The 13,178-nt window shown below is 39.0% G+C and overlaps 1 protein-coding gene across 1 annotated transcript in view; it reads left to right on the forward strand.

The window, feature by feature from the left end:
- Vinc (vinculin) overlaps nt 1-13,140 on the forward strand; it is a 61,245-nt gene extending 48,105 nt beyond the window's left edge. The window contains exons 15-25 of the mRNA XM_073089845.1: nt 25-173; nt 548-613; nt 1,066-1,177; nt 1,673-1,766; nt 2,937-3,126; nt 3,640-3,879; nt 4,356-4,485; nt 6,790-6,902; nt 8,936-9,026; nt 11,458-11,522; nt 12,077-13,140. Of these exons, the coding sequence (XP_072945946.1) occupies nt 25-173; nt 548-613; nt 1,066-1,177; nt 1,673-1,766; nt 2,937-3,126; nt 3,640-3,879; nt 4,356-4,485; nt 6,790-6,902; nt 8,936-9,026; nt 11,458-11,522; nt 12,077-12,184 (1,358 nt within the window). The 3' untranslated portion in view covers nt 12,185-13,140. The remainder of the gene's footprint in view (nt 1-24; nt 174-547; nt 614-1,065; nt 1,178-1,672; nt 1,767-2,936; nt 3,127-3,639; nt 3,880-4,355; nt 4,486-6,789; nt 6,903-8,935; nt 9,027-11,457; nt 11,523-12,076) is intronic.
- The last annotated feature ends 38 nt before the right edge of the window (nt 13,141-13,178 follow it).

Genomic DNA, 13,178 nt, shown 5'->3' on the forward strand with positions numbered 1-13,178 from the left:
AGCGTTAAACGTGTTGTGTTGTAGGTACGCCGGGTCGCGAGGCGAACTTCGAGCAGCGCGCGGCGGCGCTACAGGCGTTCAGCGCGCGCGCGGCCGCCACCGCCGGCGTCGTGGCCGCTACTTCTAGACACAACAAGCGCCTCGCCGACCTGCTGGCGCACCACGCGCACCAGGTATGTGGCACTACGTCCCTGTAGTTCCGGGAGTAGAATAGGACTACGGTATCCCCTGCCTGTCGTAAGAGGCGACTGAAAGGGGCTTCCGGGGTTGCGACCCCGGGATGGACGGCGGTATGTATGGTCGCATGCCGTCGTGCACACCAGACGGTGTAGAGCGGCACGCTCACCTGGGCGGAGCCCGACGGGCTAACGCGCCAATAGGACTCCGGTTGCGTTCCTTCGGAAATCCCTCCTCCACGCAGCGCCGAGGACGGCCAAGTTTGGTTGGTGGTACGGCAGTGTAGCTGTCATATTGTATCTATTAAGTGTTATAATCGTAACGCTCTAGCGTAACTGTTTCCGTTACCATTTATATTGTTTTTGTGCAGGTGGAGAAGCTGTCGCCACAGCTGATCTGCGCCGGGAAGATTCGTCTCCTGTACCCTGATAGCAAAGTAAGTAACTTTTGAAATGGCGAATAGAATTTTCGAGAGTAACTTTTTAAAATCATTCGTTTAGATATTCATCATCAATACATTTCGCCAATTGCGAAATGTGCATTTAGTCAATTGTTTAGTTGCTATGTATTTTTTTTTAATAATATTAAATTAAATAATAGGATCCTTTGAAAACTTTTTTTCTTTGTAGTTAAATAAGTATAGATAAATAATATCTTAATTAAGTATGCGTAAACTGGGTGAAATTTACGCACTTATAGGCCACCAAACTCTTGCTAACGTGTATCCGAGCTACCATAATCTTATTAATTTAGAACTATAAATAAAAACTTATACAAAGCAATTTTGCTTGTGAGTTAATAAACAATATTGTATAGACAATATGTAGGAGACCAGTAACATTCAACCGATAAGTTAAATTTACAATCTACTTACAATAATGTTTGCAGGTAGCCGAAGAACATTTCATGAACCTGAAGAGCCAATACTCGGACGCCGTTCTCCGATGCAGGGATCTCTGCGATCAGGCGGTGGATCCACTCGACTTCGTACGTACTGCTGGTATGTTAAATATGATTATTTTTTCATTCATTAATTCATTCGTTCATTAATTACTATGAATTGTATACAATTCGTTAAAAAAATACACTATATAATTTTCGTGTAGCAAACGTGCATGCAATACACCTGATGGTATGTCGCTACTGCCGCCCATTAACATTTGTAATCAACCTCGGATAAGATTAGATTATTAACTGAGGCTGCCCACAGATGCGTTGCTACTCATAAAGACTAGGTTGGAAAGCCTTGGATCAGTAAGTTTCTTACCATACCTTTCCAAGCCAGACACAGCAGCGCTTAACTTTGCTGTTATAAGGCAGAAATAGGTGAGGCGGTGGTGGTGCCGGAGTCCAACCACACAAGGTTCTCTGCGGTTGATTACGGATCCCCATAAGTGGCTGGAGTGACGTATTAGTTCAGTGGATTGCCATCTTGTTAATGTTATGTAAAGAAAACTAAATAACTGAATTGTTTGAAATTATTGTTGTCCTGCAGGTGAATTGATGCAAAAGCATACATATTTATGTGAGGACGCGATTCGGAACAACGATTCACAGAAGATGGTGGACAATACTTCGGCTATTGCTAGGTAAGCAATTTCTTTTTGAAGTTGTACTTCTTTTGGCAAAAAAGGGATGAAAATATATTGTTAGCAGGGGATGGAAGTGGCGTATGCCACTTACACGTAATTTTAGCGGAGCATTATAAATTTTCACGATTCATTTTTCGTTCACTAATTTGTTTTGTTACGCCCGGCCTATGTAGCCTATAGTGCAGTGCCTAGTGCTGCACATACATTATTTAATATATAAAAGGGCAGGTGGGCTCTCACTCGAGGAGTCAGATCTAATTATTCATTTCGGCCACACGTCTTTTAATTTCCGTATTTTCACTTCATTGTTATATTTCAATTAATTCAATAAACCAGTTCTCTTTGTGTTACGAAATTTCCTTTTTTTAAAAACCCTCGTGAAGGGACCCGCGTAACAGTTTCAATATTTAAAATATTCGATATATCGAAGTTTTAAGTTTTTCGAGTTGGTAATATTGTATGGTTTAATATGGATAAAATGTCGATATTTTGGATTCGACATTTTCTTACTTATTATGACGTATCGTTGCATCTATATTCGTATCTGACTTGACTGACAATTAACATCCTTGTTTTTGCATGGACTTACAAATAGGATATTTGACATACTAAATTCTTACTGTCGTATACATTGGCAAAACCTATTATCCTCCTAGCGCGGAGATAACGGAGGAAGACAAAGATTATGGTTATATACATAGTGTGTATGTACGTGCGCGCGTGTATGAGTGTGTACGTGTGTGTGCGTGCGAGCGTGCATGTAAGTGCGTGCGCGCGCGTTGTTGAGTGCGTGTGTATGTGTGCGTGCGTGCGTGCGTATGTGCTTGTGTGTGTAATATATGACGTTGTCGTTATGTTTAGGCTCGCGAACCGCATCCTGCTGGTGGGAAGGTGCGGAGCGCGAGAATACGGAGGACGGGTTGCTGCGTTAAGTGTGCGTGTGTGTGTGTGTGTGTGTGTGTTTGTGTGTGTTTGTTGGTGGCCGCGTGTATGAGAGTGTGCGTGCGCGTGTATATGAAAGTGTGCATGTGTGTGAGCGTGCGTGCGCGCGCGTGTATCAGATCGTGTGTGTACGTGCGCTCGGCGTGTATGAGAGTGTGTGTGAGCGTGCGTGCGCGCGCGTTGTTGAGTGTGTGTGTTGTGTATAACATCGTTGGCTGTGTGTAGGCTCGCGAACCGCATCCTGCTGGTGGGCGGCGCGGAGCGCGAGAACACGGAGGACGGGTCGCTGCTGGCGGCGCTGGCGGCGGCGCAGGCGCGGCTGCAGGCGGCCATCGCGCCCGCCGTGCGCGCCGCCAAGCTGCTCGCGCTCGGCGACCGCAACGCCGCACCCGGCTGGCGGGCAGCTAACAACGAGGTTAGTAACGTACTATTTGCTATGGTGACGCGTTCATTTCTATATTAAGAGCCACCAACAACGAGGTACGTACCGTACAATTTACTATGGTGACGAGTTCATTTGTAACTTGTAACATTTATAACTTACTAACATTTATGTTAATATACTATACAATAAGTCCCCTCGATATCTCTGGTCTGCTAGTATCAGACCCTGATTTTCTTATAATGCGACCACCTCGAAAAATTATCAAAATCGATTCATAAACGACGAAGTTAACCCCGAAAAAACATTAAAAAAAAAACATACATATGGTCAAATTAAGAAACCTCCACATTTATGAATTGTAACCACAATCTTTTGCTCGATTATTAAGATTGTAGAACGTACATACAGCCCATACAGATCAAAACTACTTAACGGACTGAACCACAGTGAATCTCAAAATTAAACAAAAAAAAAAATACAAAAAATCAAATACAGAACCTCCTTCTCGAAGTCGCTTAAAGTAACACACAACCCTATCCACAGATAATCCAAGCGGCAAACGGCGTAGAGGAGGCCCTAGCGCGTCACTACGCGCCGCCGCCGCCGCCGCCCGCGCTGCCCGAAGCCCTATCGGCGCTCCGCCTCCAGGAGCCCCAGCAGGCGCCGCCCCGCCCGCCCCCGCCCAGCGTGGCCGCCGCACCGCCGCGCCCGCCCCCACCAGACACGGATGACGAGGGCGAGGACATCTTCAGGCGGCAACCACACCCCAGCCAACCTATCCTGGTCAGTTTTACAATATAGGAGTAGCAGACGAGCATGCAGTTCACCTGATGGTAAGTAGCTACTGCTGCTCATGGACATCTGCAATCGAGTTCAGATAGGATTAGATATTCCTACCTGAGGTCGGCCACAGATGCGCTACCCTTGGGGACTAAGCTGGACCTCAGAAAAGTATGTCTCTCTTATCACACCCTGCAAACCAGCAACAACAGCGTTTAACACTGCTGTTATTATGCAGAAATAGGTGTGGCGGTGGCGCCACCGAACCACAAAGTGTTCTACCACTTTCTACCACCTTGCACCTTAAAACCACATTGAAGCCTTATCTGCTCTTCCTGTGGTATAATTTGGAGCGTCTCGTCTGTCTCCCCTTAATACATCCTGTTTAAACCAAAATACCTGAGTGGAACCAACAGTTGAAATCAAACCACCTCCAAAAACAATCATAACACAATATCAACTCGTATGTGTGCGTGTAGGTGGCGGCGCACAACTTGCACAAGGCGGTGCGCGAGTGGTCGTCGAAGGACAACGAGATCATCGCGGCCGCCAAGCGCATGGCCATCCTCATGGCGCGCCTCTCCGACCTCGTGCGCTCCGACTCCAAGGGTGAGGCACCACTGACCCTGTGTTATACACCACACAACACCACCACCACCACCACACTACACCACATAACACTCTCCCACAATACCACACTACCTCACGACACCAAACTACCCCACGACTCCACACGTCTCCACGACACTACACAACCCCACCTATGTCACAAAACCCAACAGAACTACACCACCACCTTAGCCTGCCTTTACACTACCCTCGACCTAACAAATCAAATCAATTCTCTTTATTTGTGAATATAGATCCTACAGGTGTTCAAATGGTTACATAAAGTATACGTTACATATTCGACCCTTTTAAGTATACATATGACACAATTTATTTATCTACCATCTACCCTCATCATACCATATCCCACGTCAACACACCACCCCACCACACGACCTCACCCCACCCACCACAACGTACCGCCCTACCGCACCGTCCCATAAAACTGATGCCACACCACTACCGCTGTACAACTTTACCCACCAAACCACAATACTAACACATACGTCCTCCTCTCTCACTGCACGTCATCTCTATACAATCTCACATATAACATATCCCATACTTTTATGCTTTTAAAAAATCTTCACAAGCTGATTATAATTCATTAATCTATTATAAACAGATATTATGCATTTTTTTGCAACTTGAACATTAAACTTATCCGTGTAACTGGTCGGCCGTTGTTATATTAACACATAATTATCGTGCAAAACGCTTTTATACTATCAACAACTTAAAATGCTTTTATGTGTAAATATTTGTTGTAAAAAATTACGCACCCAAGTACACTCCTTTACTAATTTCCATTCGAAAAATCTCTTATCTACACTTTTGAATATGTAACGGGTACTCAAGAAACACGGGTTTTCCCGTTATATAGTTAAATGTCTCAATTTACTCTATAATATTACTCTTAGAATAATTTAGATTATTAATAATATGTGTAATATTGCCTTAGGAGTCTACTTGGTTCATACGTCATTGGTCTATGTGTGTATATAATTATAATTGTGTATACGCTTCTGTCAAACGCTTTCATACGGACTAGAGGTCGCTATAAATCTCAGCGGTAAGTTATTTGCTATAGATATTTTTCATAACTGTACAATGTACATAATATTTATTATTTTAATAATATATGACTATTATAACTATACAATGCTATACTTTTATCGTAAAATAATTAAATAGAAATAATTTATTATTAATGCTTATTATTTATATCAATTCAAACATGTATAGCGCCATCTAGTGTCATATTTGTATGTATAATATTACTCATTTATTCTTATTGAAAATTCATTATGTAGACAAATAGTATTTTTTGTATATTTTATTTCAATGGAGGGTGGTACACTCTGCTCGGTTTAAAATAAACCTTCATACATATTGGTAGCAGACTTTTAAGAAGAAACATTATCCTGAGATAAATTCAAAAAACGGCATAATATTGGTAGAAATCATGTGTTTCGATCCCGTAGGCACCGGCACCCCTTCATTTGTTCTGTTTTAGAAAATGAGTGTAGCGATGCGTTTATCTGTAACTAGCTGACCCGGCAAACTTTGTACCGCCTCCAAATCTATTTATCAAATATCATATAAAATATAGCCTATGTTACTCGTGGATAATGTAGCTTTCGAGTGGTGAAAGAATTTTTAAAATCGGTCCAGTAGTTTTTGAGCCTATTTATTACAATCAAACAAACAAAGTTTTCCCCTTTAATATAATTATTATAGATGAGCCCCTGATAGGATTCGATATTCCTACCTGAGGTCGGCCACAGATAGGCAGCGGCAGTTGTACCGAACCCTGAGGACTAAGCTGGAACGCCTCGGAAAAGTATGTCTCCCTTACCACACCCTTCAAACCGGAACACAGCAGCGCTTAACACTGCTGTTATGGTAGAAAGAGGTGTGGCGGTGGTGCCGCCGGAGTCGAACCACAAAAGGTTCTACCACCTTCAAACTTAAATTTGTATTAAATACATTAGTGTTCCGCAAAGTGTGTACCACGGCAGTGGTGTACCGTGATCATATTATTTTAGTAAGTAAGTAAGTAAGGGTAAGTAAAATACCTACACAAATCACGCGAGCGCACTAGCGAGGCGTTTTGTTTCGTTCATCTAATTATTTGGTTTCAATAAATGTTGATTAATATTACTTAAAAACTATTTTTTTAATTTGTGGTATACCTCTAAAACGCAAACTTTTTGTTTTCCTAGATGTACCTTGAACAGAAAAAGTTTGCGGGACACTGAATTACATTACAAAAGTTAATGAAGTTTGTTCTCGTGTTCGCAGGTAGCAAGCGCGAGTTGATAGCTACGGCGAAGGCCATCGCGGAGGCTTCAGAGGAGGTGACGCGTCTCGCCAAGAAACTCGCCCTTGAGTGCACCGACAAGAGGATCAGGACTGTGAGTTTCATCGCGGTGAAACGTTCGGTTACACTGCCCTATACTTATTTTGCATTTTTAAAGTGTTTTTGAGGCGTTTGAGAAATATGTTCAGCGTGATTTTCTATAAACGATATACATATAACTATAAACGACACCATGAAGTTAGTAAATGTTGTGCAGATTAGTTGTACAATATTTTTATTCTTTTACAAGTTCCAATTTTTTTTTTAGTTTCACCTCTAGCGCGTGTACATATTACACAACTCTTTTTATCTTTTTTTTATTATTAAATACGTCAAAGAAGTATATCTGCTTGCGTGCATAGTACACACAAGCTTCGTTTGTAAGGCTGGTAGAAAATAACTATGCTATCCACCTGATGTCACTTCATAGACTATTTAGCATTAAGTCCGCCTTTTGCACCACATTGTTTTTAACATGGTCAATAAAGAGTAAATAAATAAACAGACAGTAACTCCATATAGGACTGTAACAGTGGCATAGACTTTTTAGACTACAAAAAAACGCCAGTACACGAAGGCGATCACAGATGCTTCACCACTCCGAAGGATTAAGACGATCGCCTTATACTTTTCCGAAACGCAAGTACTGCTTCACCTTGTATGTCGCAACTTCTAGAATCTGCTATATCACGTATGTCGCATCTTCTAGATCCTACTGTATCATGTATGTCGTATCTTATAGAACCGTCGTATTTCTAGCATTTACTGTATCGTATATGTCGGCGATACGTCGGGGGTTACGGGTTCAGAGTCCATCACAATGAAAAATGCGCACCGAAGATAACCAAGTTTATTTTTGCACGAAGGCTAGTATAAAAAAAGTGAGCCATTTTCACAATCAAACTGATATTTATAGGTTTTGTAGCGGATATATATTTTTTTTCTTTGTATAAAGTACCAAGTGACTAATAGGTACTTTATATTAATTACGATCTAGCCTAATTTATGACTAATTAGTAATTCTACGCTAACTTAAACTGCTAAATAATCATATAATGAAGGTGGCGTCCTCTGACACTGCACTTCTTTGTTTTAACGCATAAGGGAGTAGACACATTGTTCTTGTGTTCTATAATGTTCACTTATCACTATTCCACTAACACTACACTGTGTCATATCACAAGCTCAAAGGATTTAGTCCGTTTGAGTCTTCTCACTAGGTCCGTTGTATCGTTGTAGCGGATATGACAATCTTTGTTGCGATTGAAATTACTGTGTAACAAATCTCATAACATAGTTCAATATTCGAAATTAATATTATAATTAATTTTACATTACTCCAAATAATTTATCTTACACAAATTACATTTGTTTTAATAAACAAGCGTGTTACAACACACAAACATTCCTTACAAGGTTTCATAAATCGCCAAAAGAGGGCGCTACTAGTAGGATGCAAATTAAACTAAGTTTTGTTTATTAAACAATAAAATTGGAGTCATAATAATCTAATTGATTTTTACTTTAAAGGTTTATGCAACAATATGAATTATTAAAAATAAATTACAAAATCAATGTTTTAAAATCAGTCGAAAGAGTCAGTGCAATGTCTAAGAAACACTGAGGTTAGATCAATAACAGTATTGTAATTACGAATAATTATTTTAAACATTAAATATTATAATATAAACGTAAGATACAGATTTACACCCATAAATAATTATTTTAAACATTAAATATTATAATATAAACATAAGATACTGATTTGCGCCCATCATACATTCATATACATATACGTATGTCATCTCTCCTAGAATCTTTTGTATCATGTATGTAGAATCTTCTAGAATCTCCCGTATCATGTTTGTACTGGTTCGGTTAGTACAAATATAATACCAATCGGTTCACTACCGTCCTACCCGCACGACGTCCACACTAAGAGTGACGTACCAGACCAACTGACAGCTAACTCGATGTCGCCAGATGCGCACCACTACCGCGCGTCATACTAGTACTCGTATCTATGTTTAGTGTCTAATTATGAGGGTACTTACTAATACACTACAATGTTATCATGTTATCTTCTAGAACCTGCTGCAAGTGTGCGAGAGGATCCCGACCATCGGCACCCAGTTGAAGATCTTGTCCACAGTCAAAGCTACCATGCTCGGCGCTCAAGGTATATCACATTATCTTTATATTTTTCTTCATAATACTCGTAACATACTCTTTTCTTACCGTATTTTGCCAATCGTAATTATTTAGTTTCTATTTATCAGGCCTTGTTCTGTTTATGATCTAGTTACAACTTTGGGTCATTTTTACCATTTATATCGTTATTAAATATGTCTGCTTGGTTTTTTCATTTATTGTAGGTAGTATAAAAAATATTGCCGGACTGGACATGCTTCCATGATATTTTATTTTAAAGATATTTGTTGTAAACATTTTGGCGGAAAATTCGTGTCGGAAAATTTCTTGACAACAGTGTCACGTACTCCGTACCACCTAACCTAACCATACCTTCTAATTGACCCAATAATACAAAAAGGACCACATCACAATGAAGATATTTTATAGATTTAGATTTAAAGAGTTTTAAATATTCATTCATCAAATATACATACAATATTTAATTGTGACTACATGTACAAATATACACGGCCATTGTATTACAATAACAATATTATACTTTCATATTTAATGTTGATTGTTTAATATTTATAGCTCAGTATGTCTGAAGAAATATTGCTACCCTATTTTTGATAATATTATATTCTTTTAATAATTACGGTATAATTGATTTAATAAATACTGTAATAAAAAGGGCGCCATTTCTGGTTGCGTTTTATTATGCCAGAAAAAAAACAAACGCCGTTATTTTTATTCAGTCAATTTATAGCTGTACTAGTATTATTAACTCGCTTCCTTGTAAACAATATTCATAATGTACTTTTAAATATTTACCCGACTGCCAAGGAAGGGTTATGTTTTTATAATTATCTTTTTGTTTCCAAAATTCGAACAGTCTTGAAACTTATTCCATATGAAAAGCTTATGGGCTGCCATTTATTTAGTAGTATAATAACTATTTTTATACTTTCATATGACTGAGTTTCAAGACTTGATAATTGTAGCATACTGTACTCCCATACTTTGCCCATAGTCCCTTAAAAAATATCCCAACATATACTCTGTATAATGTTTTCTTGCTTCTAATTATTGTTCTCGCTAATTATTGTTTTTCTTGCTATATTCTTGCCTCCTTAGTCGGCATGCCGGATTACAAAGGTAAACTTTTGCTTAACATGCTTCTAATGTTTCAAATTAATATAATTTACGTTTTATATAGTATCAAATAATATATTTACGTATAAAACAATAATTTGTATTTAAAATAAATAATCAGCACATTACGCCCGTTGTTAATAAATAATCTATCCATTGTTTCTGACAAAGATTGAAATGTGACAATTTCTGCCTAATAGGAATTATGCACTTTCTAGTAGGCAGACATTGATATTTTCGATATTTGGTCTGCAAATCATTGGATAAATTATTAATAATGGACGTTAAAGAAGTATGTATAACCCGCCATAGATTTTGAGCTCTTTAGATAGAGAATATCTCTACTTAGTTTGCTTATATTAGGAAAGAGTGGGGTACTTTAAACGAACTATTTTACTTTTGACAGCAGGCTTCGGTTCGATTCCCGATGAGAGCAAATCAGCAAACAGACGAATGCTTGATTTCTGATATGGTTTATGAAAAAAATCCGAGACTAAAGTACATATTTTTTGAATTTTGTGATCATATATAATTACTAATATATTCTTGCAATAAATTTCATTTCATTTCATTAGGAAAGCTCAAAATCCGTGGCGGTAATTATATAAAGCAATTGCACTTTAACAACTAAATACGTTCTAACAAGTGACTGGAAGAAAATGTGCTAATAATATTTGAATCCTAAAATATTAGAGATAAATAGTTGAACAAAACAAATTTCTTTTCAGAATTATTTTCACGTAGTTAGTAAGTAAAAAAATTACATGCCTGGAGGTTTCCCCATTACGTATTCCATTGCCGTTAACTTAAATTCTCAGATTTACGTCGGTTATTAATATTCAATCTATCTATTGTTTTGTCTACCACAAACCGGCATTTGACAATTCTTTCAAAGTAGTCATTGTTACATTTCGATCCGTGGTGGATTAAAAATTAGATTGATTGTAAATTGTCCTTGTAGTTCCGGGACCAGAATAGGGCTACGGTATCCCCTGCCTGTCGTAAGAGGCGACTAAAAGGGGGCTGCCGGGGCTGCGGGCGGCAAGTGGGAGCTTTGAACCGTCCAGTAAGCGACCCCGGGAAGGACGGTGGTATGTGTGGCCGCATACCGTCGTACACACTAGATGGTAGAGCCCGACGGAGCAAGATGCTTAGAGGGCTACGCTTGCGTTCCTTTGGAGATCCCGGAGTTCTCAACGCATGGTCACCGGCACCGGGTACCTTTTGAAGGTTTCCCCCTCATTAAAAAAATATAAATAACGGACATAGTAAAGTCCAGCTGTGGAGTGATGGATGGTATTTAATATTGCTATGTGTTCCAGGGAGCGAGGAAGACCAGGAGGCGACCGAGATGTTGGTCGGCAACGCACAGAATCTCATGCAGAGCGTAAGTTCTATTTATTGTATTTTTTTATAATATAGGAGTAGCAGACGAGCTTGCAGTCCACCTGATGGTATGGGTACTACCGCCCATCGACATCTGTATTCAATACCAAGTAGGATGAGATTCCTACCTGAGGTCGGCCACAGATGCGCCGCTACCCCTGAGGACTAAGCTGGAACGCCCCGGAAAAGTATGTCTCCCTTACTACACCCTTTAAACCAGAACACATCAGCGCTACTGTTATGAGGCAAAAATAGGTGTGGCGGTGGTGCCGCCGGAGACGAACTACAAAAGGTTCTACCACCTTCAACATACTTCGCGGGTTATACAGTCCACGCCAAACTGCTAATCCTCTCTTAAGTTGTTGCGAGCAGGTGTAGTACAATACAATTTACAATGACGATGCAATTTGTTTCTATACTCAGAGCGGACTAGCAATTTTACGCGGTCTATACAAGAATAACACTAAATTCTGATTTTCCTCCCAATATATACTTTTACAGATTAGCTTCATTGATTATAAGCATTTCTAGATATATATTTTTTTTATATTCCAGGTAAAAGAAACAGTAAAGGCGGCTGAGGGTGCTTCAATCAAGATTCGAACCGAGCAGGGCGGCTACCGTCTCCGCTGGGTGCGCCGCTCGCCCTGGTACCAAATCTAAATCGACAACCATATTGTTTATACATATATAACAAGAAAACGTGAATAAAAATTGTAGGAATCCCCTTACTTCAATTAGGAAATGAGATGATAGTCAAAAGTTGATCATATTTTCTTAAAAACTGAAAACAATTTATGAAGGCACAAAAAACACTGTAGCAAGATCAGTTTACCTGCACAGAAAAAAACGTGAATTAAAAAAAAAATTGTAACACCCCCGACTTCAACTAAGAAAAATGATGATAATCAAAAGCTGAAGAGTTTTTCTGAAAACAAGCGATCAAGGCATCAAAAAATCTAGCAAGATCATTTTATCTGCCACAGACAGATACAAAATACACATATACACGTAAAACCTATAACACCACAGGTACTTTGGGTCGGGGGTTCAAAATATACTTGACTATACTTGCAGTTCACTCGATTAAAATTAGGAATAATTTTAATGTATTCTTTAATGATCAAAGTTTTGATGTCAGCCAAAAATAGGTTTAGGTCAAGTACCGGCCCAAATCGGCCGAAACTTTCGGCTCAGCCGAAACATACCTTTGTGAACTTTCGGATTGCGTTCGGTTGTACTCGGGAGTTTAACTAGCGTTTTTTTCTTCTTTACCTTCAGAACACCGACGTTAAGAAAAACAATCAATATTTATAACAGTTATTATCAATTCACTTAGATCGACAATAGAATATTTCATTTATATTTTTGATATACCTGGCGAGGGTCGAAACTATTATTTTACGAGTATTGAACAGGACTGCAAGCAAGTCTCCGATATCCGAATTAACTAAATTTGAAGCATCCTTTTATAAAAGTAACATTATTAATGTTCTATTTATTACCTACCTAGACTCACTGCTAGCTTTCTATGTATGTTTTTCTATATAGTCTAGTAATAATTGTTAAAACTAAATGAACACTGATGTTATCAAAATTGTGCATAATAAAACATCTTTTATAATAAACATAATTATCTATATAAAATATATATGAA

The sequence above is a fragment of the Epargyreus clarus genome, unplaced genomic scaffold (assembly GCF_041222505.1).
Source record: "Epargyreus clarus isolate Ecla_fem2 unplaced genomic scaffold, WU_Ecla_fem_2.2 ptg000031l, whole genome shotgun sequence".
Lineage (NCBI taxonomy): Eukaryota > Metazoa > Arthropoda > Insecta > Lepidoptera > Hesperiidae > Epargyreus > Epargyreus clarus.